General features: G+C 57.1%; 6 protein-coding genes across 6 annotated transcripts; 3 read left to right on the plus strand and 3 right to left on the minus strand.

Annotated features, from left to right (window-relative positions):
• Positions 1-279: 279 nt before the first annotated feature.
• Positions 280-2,214, minus strand: SPSK_05105 (uncharacterized protein; the record flags this gene model as incomplete). Its single annotated transcript, XM_016731856.1, has 1 exon — positions 280-2,214. The coding sequence occupies one exon, from the start codon at positions 2,212-2,214 to the stop codon at positions 280-282; it is 1,935 nt and encodes a 644-aa protein (XP_016583022.1).
• Positions 2,215-8,654: 6,440 nt separating this feature from the next.
• On the plus strand, positions 8,655-9,903 carry SPSK_05339 (uncharacterized protein; the record flags this gene model as incomplete). The annotated part of the gene is made up of 2 exons (XM_016732088.1): positions 8,655-8,904; positions 8,975-9,903. 2 exons carry the CDS (start codon positions 8,655-8,657, stop codon positions 9,901-9,903), a joined length of 1,179 nt encoding a protein of 392 aa, XP_016583023.1.
• Positions 9,904-10,501: 598 nt separating this feature from the next.
• SPSK_05022 (signal recognition particle subunit SRP72) lies at positions 10,502-12,727 on the plus strand (the record flags this gene model as incomplete). The annotated part of the gene is made up of 1 exon (XM_016731776.1): positions 10,502-12,727. The coding sequence occupies one exon, from the start codon at positions 10,502-10,504 to the stop codon at positions 12,725-12,727; it is 2,226 nt and encodes a 741-aa protein (XP_016583024.1).
• A 478-nt stretch (positions 12,728-13,205) lies between these two features.
• SPSK_05071 (aspartate kinase) lies at positions 13,206-15,273 on the minus strand (the record flags this gene model as incomplete). The annotated part of the gene is made up of 4 exons (XM_016731824.1): positions 13,206-13,303; positions 13,392-14,824; positions 15,022-15,041; positions 15,184-15,273. The coding sequence occupies 4 exons, from the start codon at positions 15,271-15,273 to the stop codon at positions 13,206-13,208; spliced, it is 1,641 nt and encodes a 546-aa protein (XP_016583025.1).
• Positions 15,274-16,707: 1,434 nt separating this feature from the next.
• SPSK_04834 (structural maintenance of chromosome 1) lies at positions 16,708-20,638 on the minus strand (the record flags this gene model as incomplete). The annotated part of the gene is made up of 3 exons (XM_016731597.1): positions 16,708-16,785; positions 16,891-17,589; positions 17,657-20,638. The coding sequence occupies 3 exons, from the start codon at positions 20,636-20,638 to the stop codon at positions 16,708-16,710; spliced, it is 3,759 nt and encodes a 1,252-aa protein (XP_016583026.1).
• A 1,936-nt stretch (positions 20,639-22,574) lies between these two features.
• SPSK_05077 (glycerophosphocholine acyltransferase) lies at positions 22,575-24,623 on the plus strand (the record flags this gene model as incomplete). The annotated part of the gene is made up of 1 exon (XM_016731830.1): positions 22,575-24,623. The coding sequence occupies one exon, from the start codon at positions 22,575-22,577 to the stop codon at positions 24,621-24,623; it is 2,049 nt and encodes a 682-aa protein (XP_016583027.1).
• Positions 24,624-24,950: the final 327 nt, after the last annotated feature.

Consider the following 24,950-nt stretch of genomic DNA (forward strand, 5'->3'; position numbering starts at 1 on the left):
AAGGAGAAGCTGGGAGAAACGCGGACAAAACAAAACACCAATTCAAAAAGTAATGACCCAAAAACACCCGTTCAGGCATAAAACCGTCCGCTGCCGTTTCCTCTTTTAATTTTTTTCAGCGCGCAAAAAAATGGACTAATAGGTAGGTAAGGTTGCAGAAGACTAGCGGAGTGATAGAAATAAATAAGGCAATAACGAAAATTTGTAAGAGAAGACGCAGTGGCTTCTTGTGAGCGTTTGTCGCTCTATGTCGCTATGGCCGTGGTCGCTTGTCGCTAATCAAGAAGTCTTGACACCTCTACGGACCTCCACCATGTTAGGCAAGGGATAGATCCGTGGTACTTTGGGGCGGGATCCCTCACCCTCTGCAGCACTTGGCGTGGATGTTGCCGTCGCCGAGGACGTTGTTGCAGCGCCCGTTGACGTGGGCGCAGGCCCTTTGGCGTTGCTCGATGCTGATGCCGACGGACCCGCGACCGATCCAAAGCTCGACGATCGTGACATCTCCGACGCTGCCCGCTTCAGCGAAGGAATCGTCGCTACAATGTCCCCCGCCGACGGGCGCGGCATGCCGCCCATGACCTCGTCCTCGCTGCTGTTGACGTCGTTCTCAAACTCGTCCTCCACAAATGGGTCGTTGGCGTCGAGCAGAGCGTCAAAGCCCCAGCAGGGCTCAAGGCCGCCCAAAAACACAGGCAGGCGCCGAATTGAGTGCCATGAAAGTGTCCGTTCGCGCATCGCAATGTAAAGCGAATCGATCTTGCCGTTGATGTCGCAGACCGCGCAGTGGTTTCGCAAAAAGTCCATGTCAAAAGGCTCATCCAGCAATGCCGGGTCCAGCGGACGTAGCATAGGGAGGCCCGCCAGCGTTTCGGCTGTACATGGCAACGCCTGCAGCGGCGCCCATTTGCGTCCTCGGAGGATGCGGCCAAAGGTGATGGTGATGGCCTCTTCAAACGCGTCCGCACTCGTGCCGCTGACGACGACCATCTGGTGCAATCCTCGGGAGAGACAGCGATTGTAGGCATTCGTGTCACGTTCAAAGGGAAACGGCCGCGTAGACGTGGGCAGCAGTGAGACATGGACGGTCCACAGTCTGGCAGAACTCGCTTGATTGGTACGTACAGCATTTCGCACGGCAATCACGGCCGGCGGAAGTAAAGTTGATGGTGGCGTCGCTGTCGTGGTGTTGTTGGTTTGCTGGTCGGAGCCATTTGTGGATACCGGTGCTGATGAAGAGGCATCAACTGCCGCAGCAGTAACCGTACCTGTAGACGCATCGGGCAATGTTATGGCGTTTGCCTGTTGGTGCGTAGGTAGCGAATCAGATGTCGTCGCTTTTGGTGTTGACGGGTCAAGGGTAAAGGCCGGTGACGGAGACCGCGCCTGCGGTCGTGTTCGTGTCCGCTGGTCTTGATCAACATCATGTACTGGTCGTGAGGCACTGGCTCGTGTGAAGCTGCGTGATGTTGATGTGCTGTTCTTGTTGGAGCCGTTTTGTGTTGAGCGTGTGCTGCTGTTCCTTGACTTGGACTCGGTAGGTCCGTTCTCCTCGAGGGTTTCAATCCGGTCTTCGAGCTCCTCCAAGTCTTCGATGCGGCCTTCTAGTGAGATGTCCATGTCGACCAGTTCGAGTTGCCGTTCACCAATGTGGGCGATTTTGCTGTCGATATCTTGCAGGCGTTCGGTGACGTGCCGGAAGTGGCTCTCTGCCATTTGCTTGCCGTGCATCAAGTCGGTTATGGAGTCCCAGGCTCGGCCCAAATTCCGGTAGGCTTCTCGTACGTCCTCCTTCACTTCATTGCGGACTTTCTCAACCTGTTCCTCAAGCTCGCTGACGCGCACAATGGCCTCGTGGTGCCGGTCGTGGTTTTGGCCAATGCGTTGCTGCATCATCATAAAGTCGCGGCGGACTTGGTGCAGCTCGACATGTTCACGCTCCAACAGTTCAAGGCGCTGCTTTACTAACGTCAGTTCCTGGTTTTCAGATGTGGACAGCGGCTCGCCGTAGCTGACGTGGTAGCACGAGAGGTGGCCGCATTCGCAGATGGCACCCGGCGTGGACCGGTTGAGATTGAAATGGGCGCAGCCACACCGCTGACCCTTGACCTCGGGCACGAGCAAAATGTACCGACAGTGGCCAGCGGGTAGTTGTGACTCGTCAATCTGGCTGTCGGGCCGCTGCCGCGGTGATGGCGTCGATTTGTTCGACATGATGGCGGAAGCCTTGCTCGAAAGACAAAATTGTGATATCCAAAGAAGGAAGCAGTCGAAAAGATGCTATGTTTTGTTGCTGGTTTCCTCGAAGCAAATGCCCTATTGCATGCTAGAAAATAGAAAACTGAACGAGGCCACGCTTCGGCGTACGGATGCAGAAGATGTCCATGGAACAAAAGATTGACTGTGTTGTTCGTGGCGTATGTTGCGGTGACCAGTTGTGGAGACCGTGGGCAAGCAAACAATGTGATGGCGAGGAGGAAGAGAAAAGTGTGGAAAGGACGAAGATAAAAGGAGGCGGTTGAAGGGATAATATAAAAATCAAAATGACGAGAACGGGAAGGTGAAAACAAGTGGGTTGGGTGATACCATAAGACGAGAGGCAGGCAGTCAGTCGGGTTATATTCCGAAACAGAGAGGGCCTATGAGAGGACGTATGAGAGGATCGATGAGTGCCGGCTGTTGGTTGGAAGAGAGAAACACACACGCACTCCCTCTCTGGATCTGATACCGCCTTTGGGTGGCCCGTAAACGCCTGTCTTGTCTGTCGTTTCTCGCAAAAGCGGCTGGTCAGGCGGCAGCGAAACGAGGAAGGACGAGAGAGGGACAAAAAGAGACGAAAGAAAGGCGGCGTGGGATGTGACGTGGGTCACTGTGATCCGTTCTCCGTTGGGTCGGAAGCGATGAGGACGTAAATGGGTCAAAAGGCGTGAGAGCGACAACGCTGGGCTGACGTGAACGCGTGCTGTGTTGTGCACAGTTATCTTAATCCTGTGTCGGTCGAGGGATTCGGAAGCGGGTCGTTTCCAAATGGATAAAAAGAAGGTGGTGGGTGATAGGCGATCGAGTGACGGTGTACGGCGAGGGAATGAGAGACCAGGACGTTGAAAGCAAGAAAAAAAGGAAGGGGAGGAAATAGAGAATGGAGAATCTCGTGAAAAACGAGTTAAGGTGGGAGGTAGGGAGTGGAGGGGGGTGGGATAAATGGGGTGGTAGATGGCTAATCCAGGGACACGATGAGATAAGTAGATGTATCGTGGATGTATCGTGGGCCTGGGCGAGAGATAAAACTGGAATGATCTCGACGGAGCGCCGCAATCGTCAGGGCTGGCGTGCAGGAAGGCGTCTTTGGTTTTCGGCCCTGTGTGACCCAAGGCCGGCAAAAGAGAAAAAAGAAAGCAACAGAACAACACAAAAGGCAAAAAGGTAAAGGTCGGTCTGGGTATTAGTGGGACCTGCTGTTTTCGTTCATTTGAAGCCAGTTTGTGAAAGCAACTACAACATATGGCGTATCTGTATCTCTCTGATACTCTGTCCGTTCTGTCTGCGGCAGTGTCGATTGGCGGGACGGGGTGTAAGAGACAAAGTGAACACAAGAGAATGGGAAAAGGGGCAACAAGCAGTTCTGGATGCGGAAGGATGAGGGGGGTGAGGTATGCCGTGGTTGGCCAGTTGAGGACAGGGCGTTTGATTTGCGATGGCGTCAGATAAGACAAGAGGACGTCGCAAGAGGCCAGGGTCAGAGAGAGAGAGGGGGCCAGTCAGCGAGAACAAAAGTCAACAGATGTCGAAAGAAGACGCCGATGGCAGTGCACAAGGCAGTATGCGTATTGGGCATGTATCGCCGATTGTGTGAGGTCGACGACGGGTGACGCCAGAGAGCAGACGGTTAAAAAAGAGAGCAAAAAGGCGGCCAGCGAAGACGATGAGGAGCGGTATCTCTCAAGTACCTGGGAGCAAGGAGCAGCAGGCGGATGGTAGTTGCACCCTATTCCGTGGAAACAGAAAGATGTACGTGCGTATCTGAACGACGTGTACGATTATGTCGATGCCGACGAGGCGGGTCGACGAGAAACCACAAGAAGGTGCTCGAGGCCCGTGAGATGATGGATGCGGGTGAAAGTGAAGAGCGAAAGAAAAGAGGACGAGACAGAAGAAAAGAAGACCAAGAGCTCTTTCTCACTAGCACGGCCAGGCAGGATTAACTAATGGATTTTTCCACGAGTACGACGTACGGGGTAGTGCCGGACCGACCAGACAGGTGCGCACCAGCTAGTTGATATGTGGTGCTGGGCCTGCGTTGGATCGAGAACTAGAGCCGAGACGTGCGGATGAGGGAGCCGTTGTGATGGACTAGCAAGGCGGCCGGCGTCGATCGTGAGGGAGTTGACTGGAGAAAGGAGAAGAAAAGAGGGTTTGAAGACGAGAAAGCACGCTGGCGTCGGGATCTGGCGAGATACCAGGAAGCGGGCCGGCCAGCTAGGTGTAAGATAGTGGATCAGAAGAAGCGACACAGGCGTGCCACGAGAGCGGCCCAAGAGACAGAGGGGATCAATTACAGAAGAAAATAAAAGGGCATAAAAAAAGGTAGACAGCACGGCAAAGCTATGGTCCCATAAGCTATGGTACCATCACGGCAGAGGCTCGATCCCGCCGAATCACGGGCAGGTACCTGCGGAAGACGTCCAGTAAAAGGCCCAGCGTGAGACGCAGGGAGAGGTTGCGCAAGAGACGGGGGCGAGATCAGAGGCAAACAGGACAGGGAAAATGGGAGGACGAGAGGCGATGGCGACGACGATTTGATTTGCAGGGTGGTGACAGGCTCGCTGATAACGAAACAAGAGAACGGCGTCTTTCAGGACAGTCCCACGACACGGGCGGCACAGGACAAAGGGGGCGTGTGGGTTGTGGGATTGCGTGTGGGAGGCCCAGGGTGTGCGAGTGGGTTAGACGAGAAAAAAGAAGAAAATGCGTGGGAGGAGTCGAGAAGCGGACGAGGAGGTGGGCGGGAATAACATGGGGGCCCTTCTGAACAAAGTAGGGTGGGGGGGCCGATAAAAAGAGAAAGAGTGGAAAGAGTGGACAGAGGGATGGGAAGGCGCAAACTGCAACAACGCAGTGCTAAAAAACAGCAGCGCATGTGGTGAACTGGCAACTGCGGAGTCGTTACGGCTCAACCACGCCCAGAAACCACAACGGGTCCGACGGGTTCGCGCGGGTTTGCCTGCATTTGGCCCATCGCACTTGCCTTGGCCGCGGGTTGCTCTTGCACCCCCTGGCCGCCTCTTGTTTATTTGCTCAGAACCAGCGCAGGGAAGGTGCAAAGGGGCAGACAGCGGAGCACATATGGCATATTCCGTACGAAATAATTCGTACTTTGTAAGAGGGTCTGACGATGACTCCGTGCCAGGGACGCGAGACACGTAAAAATAAATATCGCATCCTGCAAAGCACGCAATATCTAAAATCATAGACGGCGATTCAGTGAACGGCGTGTTCCAGCTTTGGGGGTTTGGGGGTTCTTGTTTCTTTCATCTCCGCCGTCTTGCCCCCTCGGTCGCTCCTGCCTTTTACTCATCGAACACAGTTCACGGACGATCCGCTGCGGTCACGACATTTCGAACACCAATCTTGTGACTGCATCCAGCCAAAAGGGCACGACACAAGGTACAGAGCAGCACACCGTATGCGGCGAGAACGAGGCCCTCCGTGGTGCGTGCGTATAGTGAGAGTGTGAGATTATGCAACGGGCCTGGCCAGGCCAGCAAGATGGCCCCAAAGGTTCTCAAATGCAAAATACGTTTCAGGCCAGGAGAAACATGGCAGTGCCCTTTTTGGCTCTTTGCCTCTCGACCCTCTGGTCCTCGTATGTCCCTTTGTGTCGCACGCTGTTGTTTTTGTATTTGTTTTTGATTTATTTTTTGAGCAGGCGCAGGCCACCCGCCCGTGTCGTCCCGTGTCGCCTTACCGTCTTTTTTGCGTTATCTGGACCCACACTGGCGTTTCCTCGACTGTACAACTCAGTGCACATATGACAGCTTTGCTGGCCTTCATCTTATCGATGATGCCGTCCTCCCAGGGGGCTCGTACTCTCTCATGTCGTTTGTCGCACATGCAGGTTTGGCCGCAAACTGTCATCGGTCGATATTTCGAATTTCCACAGTGATTGGATGTGGACACGATTTCTTCCTCGTCTTTCCTCCGTTCTCGCTCGCCAAAATTTTCTCTAACTGCGCCTGTTCCATATTCGTGCGTACATGTACTGACAAAGTGCGTGCAAACCCTGCCGAGGGATGGGAGTGAGGGGGCACGGACATGCAGCAACCGAACTCTTTGTCATTTTCCCTTTCTTTTGCTCTTGTCACGACTGCAACCCCTGTCCATACGCCTTTCTGCGATAAAGGCACGTAGATGCGATCACGACCGTTCATTGGCCAACGTGTTGAATGCTGCAAGTACGACGTACAGGATTATCCGGGACCAGGGGGGGCGTGTGTGAGAGTAAGAAGAGCGTTCCAATCCGACGAAGAAGAGCCGAAATGGGAGAGTGCACGGCGCCCTGAACAGGTGGGCAGATAAGGCAGGGCCAGCAAGCCAGAAAGACGCCCAAAGATAGAGGCAACAGCAGCAGCATGACACGAAGAACATAACTCTGTGCGACAATGCAGAGGACCAGATTCTCGATATTTTCAGGAGGCGACGGCCATTGCCAGTTCTTGCAGACGAAAATAAAAGTGAATTGATGAATGAATGAAAGGTTCAGTCGTGATGGCAACTACGGATCCGCCATCTGTGTCTGTGTTTTTCTCATCCCGCGTCGGCCATTTCCAAACTAGGATCGTTCCGCGGAAGGCCCTTCCACTTTACCCGAAGTGTAGAAAGCCCACACTTATCTTGGATGAAAGATAGTAGTGGAGTGGTGTGAAAACACGGGCAGAAGAGTGAATGAGAAAAGGAACGATACGATAGTTAAGGGAGCGGCAATGTCAAACGTCCAAGTCTACGGACCAAGTCAACGGACCAAGTCAACGGACCTAGTCGGTAGCCAACAGGGAACGGAGTTGCATATCGGACATATTTTCGTAGTTGCTTTTTTTGTCTCTCCTTCGCTCTGTCTTCAGCTGCCTCTTCTCCGTTCCTTTTACCGTTCTTTTTCTTTTTCTTTTTCTTCCTTTTTTCTTCCTTTTTCTGTTTTCTGCCTCTACCCGTCTTATAAGTGTCCGTCCCGTAGAACCGGCCACATCCCACGCCCAGGCACCCCCGACACCCAAAAGCACCCAGGCACCACTTTGCCCACCCTGGTCCAGGCCCTCCAATTGGCATCGCGCATTTTATGATACGGAGAGCCGGGAGTGTCTACCGAGAAACGGGACGGTGGATGGAATGGGACAGGAAACAAAAGATAGAATGAGAAAAATAAAAGTACTTCGTTTTCGGATGCACAAAAGGAACCTAGGAAAGGACACGTCCGCCCACGCAAAAAACAAGAAAGGCACACCCTGTCAGTGACAAAAAAAAAAAAAAAAAAAAAAAAAGCAAGACGAAGCAAGGGCCCCCTTTGTGGCGCTTTCCTGCACTTTTCAGCTTTATGTTCTAGTCAGATAAGGGTCCATGACTGCTGACAACGCAGAACATAAGCAACAAAAGCACACAATCATGTGAGATCATGAAATCATGTTTTTTTGTCTTTTCTTTTTTTTTGTCCTTCCCTCCCACGCAATTTCCACGCTCCCCTTTTCAGGGCTGACACTGCATGCATCATTCGTCCTCGGTGTGCTATCTCGGGACAAAAGATAGAATAGACGTGATATCAGAAGATCCGCACGCTGCATCCGTCGATTCGTCTCGTCCATTTTACGGGCTCTTGCATGCCTGCTTGTGCATATCATCGACGTGGGAGTGCGCCCCCAACTTGGTCCTCATCCAAGACAGGGCCCTTGCTTTATGCTTTTTTCTTTCCTTTTCGAGACTGATAACACTACCAACCAACGCTGGTCGATGTGGGCGTTTTGCGTCTGTCATATCTGTCTCTTACGCCGTGCCACGCTCGCACCTATTTCCCATCTTTCTGTGCTTCCCGTTCTGTTTTCAGTGTTCGTGTTCCTTCTTTATTTTTGTCTCAAAGCTGCCTCTTCACGCCCATCTCTCCTCGATAAGTCCAGAATCAGAAAGTCGTAACAGTGCCCCAACGTCGTCGACCACATGCTGCGTTCAGGGGCTGACAAGTTGTTCTAGTGGCTAGTGGCCGCTAGATGGAGCAAACGACTGGCGACCATCCACGGCTACTGGCGGTTAGCGGGCGGCTTTTTGTGGGTCGAGCTCGTGGCGGACAAAAGTGTATGGCCAACCTCGATCCCATGGTCAGACGACTGAGGAGGCGAAGGTCTGGTGAGAGGCGCCAAAAGAGGAGAGTCGTGAGGCAACCCCGCGTGAACGAGCGCGGCTCCGTAGATACGCCGGCGTGTGCCTTTTACGACACGGAGGTCCTCCGGCGGCACAGCACATGGTGGATTTTACAGCTTGCAGAGGCCATCCTACTTTGCCATCTCCATCCCAAAATTCGAGTGTAAACACTGGAACCTGCAGCAACCCTCTTAGCCGCCTGCACGCGGCCCGCACCCGGTTGCAGTACGTTCCCAACGCCTCTAAAATCTACCATGGGCCTCGCCGACGGCGTCGATGCACTCCTAGAGGCATATGCAAAATGCCTGTCCCTGCTTCGAATCTTCAGTAGCTCAGGCGACGGCTACTCATCTTATTCAGATGGCCAGTTTGCCTCGCCGTCGTCCTCCGAGCGGGATCGTCAGTCCGAGCTCGGTCGCTCCCTTCAAGCAGACCGGGCCAAGATCCAGAGGGCGTACTCGAAACGTCTGAGCGAAACGGGCAGTCGACTTCAAAAGGGCGATGGTAGGTGTCCCTGCGTCACATTTTGTTTTCCTACAATTTCCCACCCATCGCTTACACGTTGTCCCTACAGGCCAGTCCCGCTCTGCGCTCCGGCGTATTGTCCGGCGACTGACAGATGCCTTGGCAAGCATCCTCGGGTTCGGCAGCAGTCACAGAGACAGTGCCACGCCAGACGGCCGGCCGTTGCTCAACTATGATGCCCTGCGAGCCCTGTCAAATGCCTCCCGCATCGACGCCATCCATGCTATTGACGAAGCTTCTGTGCGCATGAGTGGCCACCGACACCGGGGCAGCCGAAGCAGCGTGTCGGTTCGATCGCGCGGGAGCCGGGCATCCTCAGGCGTTTCTCCACCAATGCCACACCCGTCCGCGCTTCCAACCGGCTCAGGACCGCTACCTGATGGCGAACAGAGGCAACAAAAAAACAAGGGAAACAAGAAGCATCGGCGAGCAGGTTCAAGCTCCGGGAGCAGCCATAGCAGTCAAGGGAGTCGCAGTTCAGCAAGAGACGGCAACGTCACGAAGAGCAGAAGCCGTCGCCCTGGTGAGCCACAGATCAAGCCAAAGAAGAAGGCCACCCCGTCGGCAAGAGAAAGCACTGCACAGGCCCAGCAGCGCGGCCCCCATCGGCACCACGGAAGCTCCCACAGCACTAGCAGCGGCAGCAGCAGGAGCGGCAGGCGGAGGGACAGCGGAAGTACCATCGTTCGGAGCCCTAGCGCTCACCAGAACGACTCGGGTCATCGTGTGGGCCGCCGCGTCTCGATGCTATCGAGGTCCAGCGCGAGCACCAAGTTGGGCGAGATTCCTGAGCACAAGCTGCGGCGTCGGCCCAAGCCCGCCGATTCCAGCGACAACATCTGGCAAAGAGAAGCACCCGAGTACGACATTCGGCCGGCCTATCCGATGCGCCCACTGTGGGTGCCCGATGTCCCAGAGCCACAGCAGGAAAAGGCCCAAAAGCAGAAGCGGTTCTGGGGCATGTTCCGCCGGTCATAGAAAGGGTAGCTGTACACGTGCCGCAGCTAGATGCGGCTTGTGACGATGGACAACTGGATGCTGTATATGACACCTGAGATGCACATGGAAGAACATGAGAAATGCCTGGTTTTGACTGAAAGCGTCGCCGTCCAAAGTTTTGTAGCTGTTCTTTATGCTGTGCTTTGATACGAAATACTGTTGTAAATGCTAGCGGGTCGTTCTTTCCTCGGGACGGGCCCACAATAAACCCAAAATTTAGTAAGAGCGATTCGAGAAAAAAATCACACACAGAAAAGGACACAGAAAGTGCCCCACACACTGTGGCTGCCCCTCTCGCTCAATCGCTCCTGCCAGTTTGTCGTGTGCGGCAGGCTCTGTTTGGACGTCGGTAGCTACTGCCCTCTGAACAACGACACCCGACGAAAAAGGCAGGCACACGGTCAACGGTCGAAGCGGCATCGCACGATTTGCAACCACAACAAAATACACATACACGAAAACGCCATGGGACGTTGCTAGTCACCAGGACGAACCACCCCCTTCCCCGTCTTTCGACACGACGCAACCTCGCCGCCGATCTCCGCGGCGCTTCTACGCCCCCAACACACGCACCACAATGGCAGCAGCCGTCAACGCCCTCAACTCGCTGCTACGCGGCGCCAGCATCGACGACCACGAAGAAGCCCTGAAGCTCGCCAATGCCGCCATCGGCAACGGAACGGCCGGCTCCGCCAGCCCTGAGCAGCTGACCGCTCTGCACGCCAAGGTTGTCGCCCTGCTCAAGCTCGACCGCTTCGACGATGCCCTGCGCACCGTGGCCGCCGGTGGCGATGCGCTCGCCGCCCGCACGGTTTTGGAGCGTGCCTATGCCCTCTACAAGACGGGCGACCTCGACGCCGCTGCCGCGCTGGCGGCTAGCCAGGGTGCCTCCCATCGCGCCCTGAAGCACGTGGCCGCCCAGGTCGCCTACCGGACCGAGCAGTTCGACCTCGCCGCGGGCCTCTATGCTGCCCTGGGCGAGGACGCCGAGAGTGCACCCGAGGCCGGTGTCGGCGAGTCGACCGACGTGCGCATCAACGCCCTGGCCGTGTCGGCCCAGCGCGCATGGCAGGGCCGCGGATCGACGACCGTGTCGGCGGGCCAGGACAGTGCACTCGATGCCGGCCGCCGGGAAGACCTCGAGTCCTTTGAGGCGGCCTACAACGCTGGCTGTGTGGCCGTGGCTCGCGGCGACGTGGCCAAGGCTTCGATTCTGCTGCGCCGCGCCCAGCAGCTGTGCGAGGCGTCCGACGAGCTCAGCGACGAGGACAAGCGCGCCGAGCTGCTGCCCATCTTGATCCAGCAGGTGTACACACTGACCCGCCTGGGCCGTCATGACGACGCAGCCGCGCTCCAGAAGGCCATTGACGCCAGCGAGTGTGACGGCTCCGTCAAGGTTGTCGCGGCGACCAACTCGCTCGTCATCAAGAACAGCAGCAGTTCGTCTCCGACCAGCAGCAACCCCTACCTCGCCCAGCGCCAGGTCGACGCCGTCCCCGCTTCGCCGTCGGGCAGCGACCGCCTCTTCTCGCACCAGGCACGGATCCTGCGCCGCAACCAGTTTGCCATCGAGCTGCAGTGCTACAAGTTCAAGGGCGTGCTGGGCCGCACCGCCAAGCTGCTCAAGCGCCAGTCCAGCACCCGTGACGGCGACAGCAACAAGGAGAACGAGAACATCAGCTTGGCCACGTTCCCCGACGTCGTGGACCTCGGCGTCTTTGGTGCCGCCGCCAAGGCCGAGCTGCAGACTGGCAAGGATGCCCTGCGGCGCATCCTGCCGCTCCTCGAACATCGCCCTGATGACATTGGCCTGCTTCTGACCGCCGTGCAGCTGCAGCTGCAAGCACACAACGCCGAGGCCGCCCTCTCTCTGCTAGAGGCCTACTTCCGCCGTGCAGAAGACGCCACTGCAACGGCCGCCAGAGACGCCCGCTTTGCCCCCGGTCTGGTCGCCCTGGCCGTCGCCATCTACAAGCTGCAGGGCCGCCACCAGGCCGTGCGCACCGAACTCGCCAAAGCCGCTGCCCACTGGCAGCAGGCCCGCAAGACCCCGTTGTCCGCGCCGCCTGCCTCTCTGCTGCGTGCTGCCGGTGTCGAGCTCTTGCACTCGCAAGATCCCGCCGACCAGGCCGCCGCGGCCTCGGCATTTGAGACGCTGCACGCCTCGGATCCTGCCGACAAGATTACCGCCGCCGGCCTTGTTGCCTCGCTGGCTGCTGCGTCCGCAACGGACTCCGCCACCACACCCGTGTCGCCCGCACAGGCTGCGCGCCAGCAAAAACTGGCTGCGTCGCTGACGCCGGTCGACCAGCTCGCCAAAGGCATCGACGTCACGTCTCTGCTGCAGAACGGCGTGGCCACGCTGCCCGCACCCGCTGCACCCGCCAAGAGCAAGAAGCGCTCTGCTGCTGCAACGGTTGCTGCCACGACCGACGCCGCTGCGGCTCAGCCGTCCGCCAAGAAGCCCAAGACGGGTGCTGCTGCCGCGCCCTCGCTGTCGCGCCAGGCACGCAAGCTGCAGGCCAAGGCCGCTGCGGACGGCAGCACCAGCACCTTTGACCCCAACAAGAAGATGGACCCGGAGCGCTGGCTGCCCGTGCGCGACCGCAGCTCATACCGCCCGCCCAAGGGCAAGAAGGGCCGTGGCCGGCGCGGCGATGCGGCCACGATGCAAGGCGGCGTGGTGAAGGAGGAGGAGACGCTTGCGCTGGCGGGCGGTGCCGGGTCGGTGCGCGTGGAGAAGGCCCCGCAAGGCCCGAGTGGCAGTTCTGCCGCCAAGAAGCGGAAGAAGGGAAAGAAATGAGTAAAAAGGTGAATGCGAAAGATCAAAGAGAGGGATATCATGGTGAAGGGGGCTGGTTTCTTACATGTATTCTGGACAGGAGCATGAATCACAGGTACAGGGACAATTTGTCTTTACTGCTTTTAGCCTTTGGCGAATCTAAAAGTGAAGGAAATCTGAAAATAAAAAAGGACACAAGGACCATGTGTTTTAATCACTGTATTGGGTTCAGTCTAGTCGGGTATGTTGTTTCTTTGGTTAATGAAAAGGATACTTGATAGATTGGAACGTGGAAATCTCTTTTCCCTTTTTCGTAACAAAAAAAAAGCAAAATGGCTTCGCCCTAATTCGACCCCAAGGCGGTTAGGGGATACAAAAACAAAAGAGTAAAACGCAAAACGCCCAGAAAATGAAGGCAGATGCGAAGAAGAGAAGAAAGTGGCAGAAAAGACGAGACATGCCCCCAGTTCAAAACATAAAATACACGGTCTATCGTCGCCTAATCCAAAAATGTAAATAGATTTGTGTGCAACACATTCATCGCTCTTGTGGCCTCGTCCGCATCAATCACACACGAGATATTGATCTCGCTGGCGCCTGAAGATGTTGTTAGTTTAAGTTGAGCAAGGCAAGGCAAGGGATGTATATTGACCGAGGCCGGGTGGAGTGGGTGACAGCGACGTACCTTGAGAAATCATCTCAATGTTGATGTTGTGCTCACCGAGCGTCGAAAACATCTTGCCGGAAACGCCAATCATGTTCTTCATGTCCGCACCCACCAGGCTCAGAATGGCCATGCCGTGCAGCAGGCTAACGTCGCCGAGGGCGCCCAGCTGTTTCCGCGCCAGCTCCAGATTGCTGTCGGCGACGCCAGCCTCGGACGGCGATGACACGTCCGGCGCGTGGATGGCCATGGACACGTGCACCTCGCTCGTGGCGATGAGATCCACCGAGATCTGGTGCTGGTCGAGGATCGAGAACACGCGGGCCACAAAGCCGTGTGCCAGGGACCGCTTGTTGGAGTGGATGTTAAGCACCGAGATGCGGTCCTTAATGGTTACGGCCGTCGGTCGCCGCGGCGTGAGCCGCACACCAGCCGCCGCTGCAGCCGGTCCGTTGCCGTTGGTGACTGGGGCTGCAGCGCCCACCGCAAAACTGCCGCGGCCCATGCGCTGCAGCTGCTGGCCAGGCGCACGTACTGGGTCCGGAAGAACAATGGTGCCGTTGCCGCGCGGGTTTTTGACGTTCTTGATGCGCACCGGGATGGGCGGTACCGCTTTTACGACCTGGTCCATGGTCAAGTGGTGGATGACCTCGGAGCCGTAGAACGTGAGCTCCGCTGCTTCGGAGGGCGTGATGGACGGAATGAGTCGTGCCGTCGGGACCTTGCTTGGGTCGGCTGTGAAGATACCGTCCACTTCCTTCCAGACCTGCAGCTCCTGTGCCTTGAGCCCCACGGCGATGAGTGCTGCGCACAGATCTGTGTAGCCACGTCCCACGTCGCCGTCCACCAAGCTGCCGGGCACGTTGCCGAAGAAACCCGTCACGACCGGTACGCTGTCGCCGCAGGCGGCAATCTTCTTGGCGAACACGCTCGCTGCTTCACGGTAGAATGCGGCGTCGAGCCGGTCGTGGATATGGTTTGCACCTCCGATACCGGAGTGCAAGGCGTCGGACAGGTCAACGTACTCGGCGGCGACCTGGTGGTCGCGCAGCGCGTAGGTCATGAAGCGACAGCTCAGCTTCTCGCCGAAACTGATGACGCGGTCCTTGGAGCGGGAGTTGACCTCGAGATTGAAGCGCTTGATGGCGGCGACGTATTCAGCGAGCTCGCGGCACTCGGCGTCGATCTCTTTGCACAAGGCGTCGCAAAGAGCCGGGTCCGAGACGCTTGCTTGGGCGGACGTGACGTGTTCATTGCAGATGTCGTGGATGAGCTTCTGGGCAGTCTCGACGAGCTGGACTTGGGCGGGTTCGTCGCTCATAGCGGCGGCTGGGCCAAGAAGCTGCAGGCTCTTGACGACCTCCAGCAAGCGACTTGTGGTGCCGCCGACCTTCTTGCCGGGGCTGCGTGCCGAGCAGACGACGACGATGCGGTTCTCTGACGAGACATATTGCCTGGGCACCGCGTGTTAGTAGAGCTGTCATTGTTGGGTGTCGTCTTGTTTCAGAACGGGCGTGCATGCGCATTTGTATTGCGCCCTTGCATTTGCACATGATTGTTGTCTCTGCCCCACTCGCGAACCCTTGCATTGCGCAATGGCTCGCCCAAGGTGCTTCTTGTGCCGACTGTTTAATTTCTTATATTGACTCACCGGACGATATCCTCGGCAATCTGTAACGGGACAGCTTGTTAGCATTGTCTGTCTGTGATTTTTTTTTCGGCTGCCCTTTCGTTCCAACGCGCCGAGAGCCACGTTTGGAGCTGCAATGCAGCACGTTTTGCGCTTGTCGGCGCGAGAGTGTGACACACTGACCTTGTCTGGGAACTTGCCGACACTGGTGCCACCAAACTTCTGCACAATCCATCCATTTCCACCAGAATTTCTTAACAATGGCCGTGACATCGTGTATTTTTAGTGTGCAGTTTGCGTGCGCACAGGGGGAGAGGCTGTACGCTCGAAAGACGTGCCGTTCGTCGGGGTGGGGGGTCGAGTCAAAGGGAGGCACGTTCGCCAACGGAGGAAATTCGGAGGACAGAGGGGAATGGGGGTATGGGATCCGGATGGCGAGCAACCACAGAGACAGTCGTGAGTCGTGAGGTCTCTGGAAGCTTGGAAAAGGAGTGAAGCAGAAGATGCAATTGCAAGTAGAGAAAGAAGAGCAACTGTTCGACAATGAGGAAAGAGCGAAAAAGAAGCAGCGAACGACACTAGCAGCGGCCGCGCTGTTAACCTGGAGTTTTGGCAGGAGCGAGGCAATGACTCTTCTGCGGCCCACAAAATGTTCGCTAGTGGGCCCGGGTTGGACAGAGGACAAAATTTTCTGCCGTCAGGACTCCGGCTTTCGCTGGTGCGGAAGGAGCGAATGGACAGCCGTGTCTAAGTCAATAGCGGCGGCGGTGGACAATTGCACAACAGGGAAAGAACCCGTCTGTCTCTGGTGTTTCCGTGGTTGGAAGGCTAGAGCCTTGTGGTCGTTGCCTTTCTGCTTTCGGTTCACAATCAACTCCTGGTGACAAATGAGGAAGGAGGGGCAGTTGTTAACTTTGAACAGCAGGAGAAAGCATTTGTGAACTGCAGGTAAAATGTCAGGAAGGAGCGCTGCAGATTTAAGTGGCTGTAAAAAGGTCCCTCGGGCCGATGATTCCAAGCAGACAAAAGTAAATAAGCTGGAGATAAATGAGGGGAAGCAGAACATTGTCATTGAACAAGTACCTACCAGGCGAGACAAGCCATCTCCCACGCTGCACGCTGCACGACCCCCATTCTGCGTCAGCTCGCGTCAAACAACACGTCTGTGAGGAGCCACTAAGACGGCAGCACAACAGAGAGTGTCGATTACGGGCTGACGTGATAGAAAGTCGCAGCGACACTCGCCTTGGCTAAATGGGCTATCCGTGGGTTGATCTAAGTGGACTCCTTGATCTAGACTGCACATGTCGTGTAAGTCGGCCATTAGTGAGCGATCTCTACGTCAAACATCACACAATCGTGGGATGAGGACGAAAATGAAAATGAACATAAAAAAAAAGAAAACCTCCGCTCAGCATTGGCATTACGTAGAACAAAGTGGCAAGAAATGTATAAGAACACAGAAAATGGCAGGAATCCGCAACACAGTCACCCTCGAGCATTGTCCATCGCCGCAGTTGCTAGCCTTCAGAAAAAGAAACACGAAAATAAGGAAAGAAAATAAACGTTAAAAATAGCACGCAACCCGCATTTGAACAGCCAGCCCAAATTTCATATTTACACAGACATAACCATCGGCAGAGCCCTTGCGGGGCTGCAGACACGCAAACAGAAACCGCAAAACATAATTAAATAAATCCCCTTTTTTCACATGTCCCCTTTCGTCCGCTTCACATCTTCCGCAAATCCCCGCCGTCCCATGTGATTTTGTTGTTTTTGTTTGTCCTGGTGATTAGATATATTTGCGAAGCTAAATGCATGTGTCAGTAAGCTGCCGCACAATACATCAAATAGGGCAGACGCCATGAAGAGGGTCCGGGGAAAACTCACATCCAGTGTCAGCGTCTTTGAACTGTTCACCTCCTGGTCACGGTACACACCCACCAGGCTCTCACTGTCCTGAAACAGGCCCGGCTTGAGGCTGATGACGATAAACTGCATGCCCGGCCCGGCATGCTCGCGGATGTACTTCTTGATCTTGTCGACGTTGGCATTGTCCAGCGCCGCATCCACCTCGTCGAGCACAAAGAAGGGCGATGGCTGGTAGCTGTGGATAGCAAACAGCAGCGCCAGCGCCGCCATCGTCTTCTCACCACCCGACAGGTGCTCCATGTCACGGAAGCGCTTCAGCGGCGGCATGGCATGGTACTTGACGCCGCTCAGGTACGGCGGCTCGTCGCCCTCGGCCTCAATGTCCAGATACGCCTGGCCGCCGAGCGGGTACGCCTCTGTCCGCGTGAGCTCCTTGTAGACCTCGGTGATCTGCTCCTGGATGTGCGTAAATGCGCGGCGGAAGACGTCCGTGCGCTGGTTCTTGACGTCCTCAAAGTCGGTCTTGATCCGGTGCGCCACCTTCTTGCTGTCCTCAAATTCTTTGTCGACCTCGCGCAGCTTGCTTTCCACAGACTCGAGCCGCTCAATGGCCCGCATGTTGGGATTCAGCTTCTCCAGTTCCGCCGTCAGCTCGGCAATCTTGGTCTCCAGCCGCTCTTCAACGCGCTCCTCGTCTTCGCCCTGGTTGTTGGGTAACTACTGTCAGTATACTGTAACATTCGAGTCATGCACGAGAAAAGGGGGGGCGGGGGTTCGGACGTACGTCTTTCAGCTCGCCCTGTAGCCGCTCAAAATCGACTTCAATGCCGTGGTCGTCCATCGCCACCTCCATGACACCGTCGTCGCCCTCGTCAATGTCCATGGCATCGGGGTCTTGGTTGAGCAGCTGGTCCTCGTTGGGCAAGTCGTCCAGCGAGCCTTCCTCCAGCGGGATCTGGATCTGCTCCATCTTGCACCGCTGCAACAGGGCAAACTTGGCTGCGCTGTTCTTCTGCACCTCTGTCTCCAAGCCGTTGATCTCCTTGTGCCGCGACTCGATCTCGCGCTGCCACTTCTGGACCTCGGCGCGCGCGGCCGCCACGTTGTCGGCCGTGTCGCTGTTCTCCTCCTGCATCGCGTCGAGGTCGCTGCGCAGCTTGGCGACGTCACGCTGTGCCTGCGCAATCACCCCTTCCACCTGCTTCTTCTCCGCCTGGTATTCCTTGAGGTCCTTGGTGAGCTGCTGTGCCCGCCGCTCCATCTGCTGCACGCGCGTCTTGGTGCTGTCGTGGCGCGATGCCTCCCAGCTCATGGTCGACTTGAGGCGCTGCAGCTGCACCTCGAACTCGCTCCGCTTCTCGGCCGCCTGCTGCTCCAGGCTGCCCTGCTGCGCCTCGTACTCGCGCACGTCCTTGAAGCCGTGCTTCTTGCAGAAGGCGCCAAAGATCTTGTCCTCGACCTTGCTGATGGCCTGCTCCGTCTTGGTCACGGCGCTCTGCGTCTTGGCCAGCTTGGCGGCCTCGTCGGCATGCTTCGCTTCTCTCTCGCGCAGCTGCTGCTTCTCTTCGGCGACCTCCTGCTTCTTGCTGGTCAGGTTTTTCTCAAAGGCCTGCAGCTCCGCGCGCGCAGACCGAAGGCGCTGCTCCAGATGCACCAGTTCGTCGTTGAGCACCTTCTCGTGGTGGAGCAGGTGGCTCGGCTTGGGCAGCTTCTCGAGGTCGGCGCGCTTCTTCTCGAACATGCGCTCGAGGTTCTGCACGTCCTCCTCGGCGAACCGCTTGCCGCGGTTACCCTTTTGGTCGGGCATACGACCACCCGTCATCGTACCGGAGCGGTTGATGAGGAAGCCCTCCAGCGTGACGGCCTTGACCGGCAGCCGCTTCTGGTAGACAATGTTCTTGGCCACGTCCATGGAGTCGCAGATCACGGACCCACCGCACGCAAAGGCCATGCCGCGCTCGAGGTTGGAGTCGAAGTCGATGGTGTCGATCGTCAGCCGCGCACCCTGTATGCTCTTGATGGCGGTGTTGGGCGCGCTGACCTTGACATTGTCCAGGGGAATGAACGTCATGGGTGTGTGGCGCTGCTCCTTGAGGTACTGAATGCACTCGGCTGCCGTCTTCTCGGTATCGACCACGACCGAGTCAAAGTCGTGGCCCAGCGCCGTCACCACGGCCTCGTCGTACTTCTTCTGCTTCGGCTTGCACAGCTCACCGACGCGGCCGTGCACGCCCGGGTAAATGCGCCGCATCTGGGAGACAACCTCCTTCATGCGGGTTTCCCTGCGGCTCTGCACCATGCCGGAGCGGGCCGTCTCGAGCCGGGTAGAAATGTCCTGCATCTGCTCTTCCAGATCTGTCACGGCGTTGTTGACACGCACGCGCTCTGACTTGGCCTGGTTGAACGTCTTCTTGGCGCCGTCCACGTCCTGGCCGATCTTGCGCACATCGTCTTGGCACGTGCTGTGGCGCTCCTTAATCGTCTCCAGCTCCGCCTCGAGCTTCGTCACCTTGGCTTGGCGGCTGTCGACGTTGCCCTTGATTGTGCTGACGGTCACCTCGTCGCTCTTGAGCTGGCGGCGGATGTGGTCGCGTTCGGCAAGCTCCACGGCGCACTTGGCGCGGACTTGGCTGCGCAGGGCGTGGTACTCTTTCCGGTCGTCGTCGCTCAAGTCCTTGCCCTGCTTCTGCAGCGTCTCCTTCCATTGCTTCTCAAACTGCTGGCGCGCCTTCTCGACAACGGCAATCTCCTTCTCGGCTTTCTGGACGCGCGCCGCTTGGGCATCGCGCTCCTCGGTGGCAGACGTGATCTTCTGTTTCAGCAGCGCGATGTCGTTGGACAGCTGCTCCACCTTCTCCGAGACGGGAATGAGCTTGTTCTCCTCGTCCTCAATGTCGCGCTCCTTGTGACGGATGCGGCGCTCCACACGCGACGCCTCTTTGTTGGCAGCCGCCTGCGCCGCGCGCGCCTCTTCGAGCTTCGTCTCGGCATCCGCCAGGTTGCGGCGGAACTCGGCGAGATTTTCGTTGTGCTCCTGGATCTGGTTGCTGGAGTCGTCCATGATGCGCTGGTAGTGGTAAATCTTCCACAGCATCTGGTCCACAATGGCGTCGTCCCGCTCGTTCAGCTTGCGCTGGAAGCTCTCGGCCTCGGCCTTCTGCTCCTGGTACTGCTTGATCTCGGCGTTGATGGCGCGGCGGCGGGTCAGGTGGAAGTTTTGGTTCTCGATGGCCTGCTCGGCCTCGGCCTTGAGGCGCTCGTATTCGGGCTTGTAGTCGAGACTGCCCGAGATCTGCTCAATCAGGCGCGTCAGGTCCTGCGACGACTGCGACGCAATGGCCTCGACGTCGCCCTGGAAAACCAAAAAGTTGCGAGCCTTGATGAGAATGTTCTCGGCCTCCAGAGCGGCGTTGTACTCCGGGGCGGTAACGATGCGGTTGTTGATGCGGTACTCACTGGAACCGCCGCTCGTGATTGTCCGTTTCCACCGGTGGGTGTCGCCAGCGTCGTCCTCGTACACGGCCATGACCCATGCGTTCTTGGGGTCCTTGCGGCCGGCCTTCTTATCACCGGGGGTGTCGTCGTCGTCGTCGTCATCGTCGCCGTTGGCGTGACCATTGGCGTGGCCGTTGGCGTCAGGTTGGAGAGGCGTGTCTTCGTTTGGTTTTGACGTCTCCATGACGCGTCCGCGGTAGACTAGATCTTTGAGGTGGCTGGACCGAAGGTGGGAAGATTTGATACCGAGCACAAAGGAGATGGCGTCCATGCTGCACGCGTAACGTGGTTAGTCGGTTGACCAGACCTCAAACAGAAGCCAGAAGCCGTGCGTCCAGCGGCATTGCGTGCGGGTGACATACGAATTGGACTTGCCAGAGCCATTGGGGCCGACAATGGAAGTGAAGTAGGAGTCGCCGAAGAGGAGGACATGATGGCCTTTGTAGGACTTGAAGTCTGCAGGGAAGTCGGGTTAGATACAGACAGTCTGCGGCAAGCGAAAGCGCGCGCAACGTCTCTCCACAAAGACGCATCGCGAAAGCAACAACAGCAACAAAAGACGACACGTACTAAACAGCTCCAAGCGATTGAGCTTGCCCATTTTTGCAACGTGTGCGGCGACCGAGTCGGCCGCGTAATAAGGCGAGGTTCGTTTGGAAGTCGATCGCGGCCAGCGGCGCGTGACGGGGCACAAACAAACAATGCGTGCTGGCAGACAGGACAGTCGATGTGTATTCGATTAAATCGTCGGCACGCTATTCTGCAGCAGTCGAGAAGCGAACGATGCGATGCTGGGTCACTGCCCGGCCGAGCGTCGAGAGTCTGGGGAGGGGGTATGGGGGTACGTCGAGCGGGTTATTAGGGTCGCGACGTCCTCAAGTTTACCACCTCCTTTCCCTCATGGGATTTACGCGACTTTGGCAGCTACGGGCGCAAGCGCGGGGGAAGGCACGTTGCTGACGCGCAAATTTGGTCACGTGAAGACACGTCAAGCCACACAGTGCAAAGGCGCGCCAGAAACGGTGTACTTCCACTGTAGCACAATTAAAGTGCGTACATAAGTCGCATTGGGCACATACAGTGCGGGTCTGCCGGACAAACGGTCAGGCTGGCGGCATCCAGCGCGCATAAGCTTTCCAGGCAAAAGCTACAAAGGAATTGGAGGCGTTGGGCAGAATGGAGAAAAGACGTTCTAGAGCCGACAGCTTCACCAGTCCGGTCGCGGTGTGCTCGCAGGTGCGCAGGTGATAATAAACCACCACGGCAGTCGCACTGTCCTCTGGGCCAACCACAAGGCTGGCCTTGACCACGCCTGGCAAGTGGAGCAAAGGCCTGGTGCTGGGCCAGCCAGCTAGACCGCGCTAGTCCTTGTAAGTACGTATGACAGCCCTTTCCAGATAGGCTCCTGCCGTCTTCTGCTTCTGGGGTGCTCCTTCCTGCCATTTTCCTTGCCTCGTGCCAGCCGTCCACGATCACAAGCAACCGCAAACGTCGACTCACCCCCGACTTTTGCAACCACATCCACACCCCGTCACCTGGACCTGCAGCACCCGGCATCAGCGCCGGACACACAGTTGCTCGAGGCTCAAGACCCGTCGCCTTTTTGCGGCTGTTGCCTTGGGCGCGTTTATCAGGCCGACCGCTCTCTCGCCAGCGGTTGCATCATCGCTTTGGGATATCGCCACTTTTGCTTTTCAGCACTTCTGTCTTTCGCGACTCCTCCCATCCTACATTTCTTTGTGCAGTGGATCTCACGCTACTACGCCGACTTCCGCACGTCTGCACGGGTATTCCTATGCACGGTGGGGCAAGACCCTGACCGTCCTCCAAAGGTATGACAGTCCCCTTAAGTCTCGACCGTCGAGAGGGTCCGTCTGCTCTGCTCCATATTCGCCGGCGATTTGTTGTCCACACTTCGTCCTTCTTCCACTCATTCCATCCGTCTCGGTCGCCTATTCTCTTTCTTCCTACCCTGACCCTATATCCCCACCCGGTCACCCCTCGTGCTCATTTTATACCCCGTCGTCGTCTCGTGCTGCCCTTTTGGGATCGCACAGTTTTGTACTTTTTTTTTTCCTTACTACATTATACTTTTATATACCCATCCCAATACCCGCTTCCCCCTTCGTTTATTGGTGCCTCTGTTTCTGGTGCATGAAGCACACAATATTGCTGCTTCGTTCTCCGTCCCAGGAGTGGTACCGGCCATGGCTGACGTTTTGATTCTCCGCGGCGCAGAAGCCTTACGCAAGGTCTCCTTTCACAACAACGACCACAAACGATTTCGAAGACTCACACTGTCCGACATGGCAGAGCCAGAGCTCGCTGCTCTGTCGAGCGGCTCCGGTCTCCCGACACCCACGTCCCGAAACACCAAGTCCGAGGACACGCTGACCGATAGCGAAATCGCACTCACGCCCGAGGGCAGCAGCGGCGGCAGCAACGCTGATGCTGGTGCCGCTGCTGACGCTTCTGCTGCTGATACTGCTGGTGTTGATACTGCTGGTGCTGGTGCTGGTGCTGGTGCTGGTGCTGCCGGTGCTGATGTTGCCGGTAGCATTGGCTCGCCGCAGCTCGTGCCTGAACACGCCATTGCCGACACCCCGACGCTTGGGCCGACGACGTCCGGCCACCCTAGTCCGCGGTACGGCTCGTCACGCCACCCGTCCTTTTCCGGCAGTAGCTCCTATCAGGAGGACTGGGACATCCCGCCGCTGGACCGGCTAACCGTCCTCGACCTGCTCGACAACTTCGCGCTGCCGCAGCAGCTCGAGAAACTGTCCAAGGGCATCTCGGCACAGACACGCAAGCTCAAGAAGTCGCGCGACGCCCTCAAGTCGCGCAGCCAGGTGGCACGCGAGCGCATGGTGGAGGAGTGGCGGCATCGCGTGCCGTCGGCCGAGGAACAGCTGGATCGGTACCGCAAGCGCATGCGCACGAGCGTGGAGAAGCTTGGCCGGCAGTGGAACGACACCAAGGTCATCACGCTGCGCGAGAAGGTGTCCTTTATTTGCGGCGTCCTCAACATCTTCATCAGCGGCTACCTGATCGGCGGCTGGCCCGAGTATATGCATCTCTGGTACACCGCCCAGATCCTCTACTTTATGCCCATCCGCTTCTACACCTACCACAGGCGCGGCTACCACTACTTCCTGGCCGACCTCTGCTACTTTGTCAACTTCCTCCTGATGCTCAGCCTCTGGGTGTTCCCCAGCTCCAAGCGCCTCTTCGTTGCCTGCTACTGCCTGGCCTTTGGCAACAATGCCGTGGCCATTGTAATGTGGCGTAACTCGCTCGTCTTCCACAGCTTCGACAAGGTCACGTCGCTCTTCATCCACGTCATGCCGTGCGCCACCCTGCACTGTGTTGTCCACCTCGTGCCCCCCGAGATACTAAAGGTGCGGTTCCCCGCGGTCTACGCCATCCAGCATGCACCGCCCGGCACCAGCGGCTCGTACGCCAACGTGCTGTCGATGCTGGCCTGGTCGACCATCCCGTACGCTTTCTGGCAGCTGTCGTACTACTTCTTCATCACCGTGCGCCGGCGCGAAAAGATTGCCGCCGGCCGCCCAACGTCCTTCACGTGGCTGCGCCGCTCGTACAGCAAGACATGGATCGGCAAGATCGTGCTGGCGCTCCCCAACGCGCTGCAGGAGCCGGCCTTCATGTTCATCCAATACAACTATGCCGTGTGCACCATGCTGCCGTGCCCGCTCTGGTTCCGGTATCGCTGGGCCAGCGGTGTGTTCATGATGGGCGTGTTCACGTGGAGCATCTACAACGGCTCGACGTACTACATTGACGTATTTGGCAAGCGGTTCCAGAAGGAGCTGGAGGCCATGAAGCAGGAGGTGGCCAAGTGGCACCCAGCCGAGCCTGTGGCTGGCGAGGGCAGCACCACCCCGGGCGCTGGCGGCGGTGGTGCAAGTTCGGGCGGTGCGGTCGCTGGTGACGGCCCGGCTGACACAGCCGGCGGCATTCACAGCAACCTGACGAGCCCGCCGCTCGAGCCGCTATCCGAGCACGGAACCGACAATGGTGAAGAAGACGACGAAACCCGCCGCCACAGCATCGACGCAATCCCACTTCTGGACCGCGACATCAACGATGACGGCACCGACAGCCCGTCCCACAGCGGAGCCAAGACACCCGGTGTCGCGTCTGCCGCTGAGGCCATCGCGGCAGCTACAATGACGGGTGCCACCGGTGCCGACTGGGATATGGGAGCCAAAGATTTGGCCCGCCGCCGTAACTAAGGAGGTGGGCAAACGGAGATTATGTAAAGGGGAAGGGACTGCCAGCATGAGATTACTTGTTGTTCTCGTTGTCATCTTGATGGACCATTCTTTCACTGTTTCCACTTTATGTCTACCGTTGTCTACGGGTTTGCTTATTGTATTTCTCCCCGTTTTGCATTTGCTTCTCTATCACGTCACCTACGCACATTCACGACTCCTGTTTTTGATTTTTATTCCGTTTATGCGTTTATTCATGTATTGACTTTTCCCCTGACGACGACGACAGAATGACAAGAAACACGACGGAATGGAAAGATACAGTAGAATCATAGTTTGCACTTTTAT

The sequence above is a fragment of the Sporothrix schenckii genome (genome assembly GCF_000961545.1).
Source record: "Sporothrix schenckii 1099-18 chromosome Unknown Cont49, whole genome shotgun sequence".
NCBI lineage: Eukaryota > Fungi > Ascomycota > Sordariomycetes > Ophiostomatales > Ophiostomataceae > Sporothrix > Sporothrix schenckii.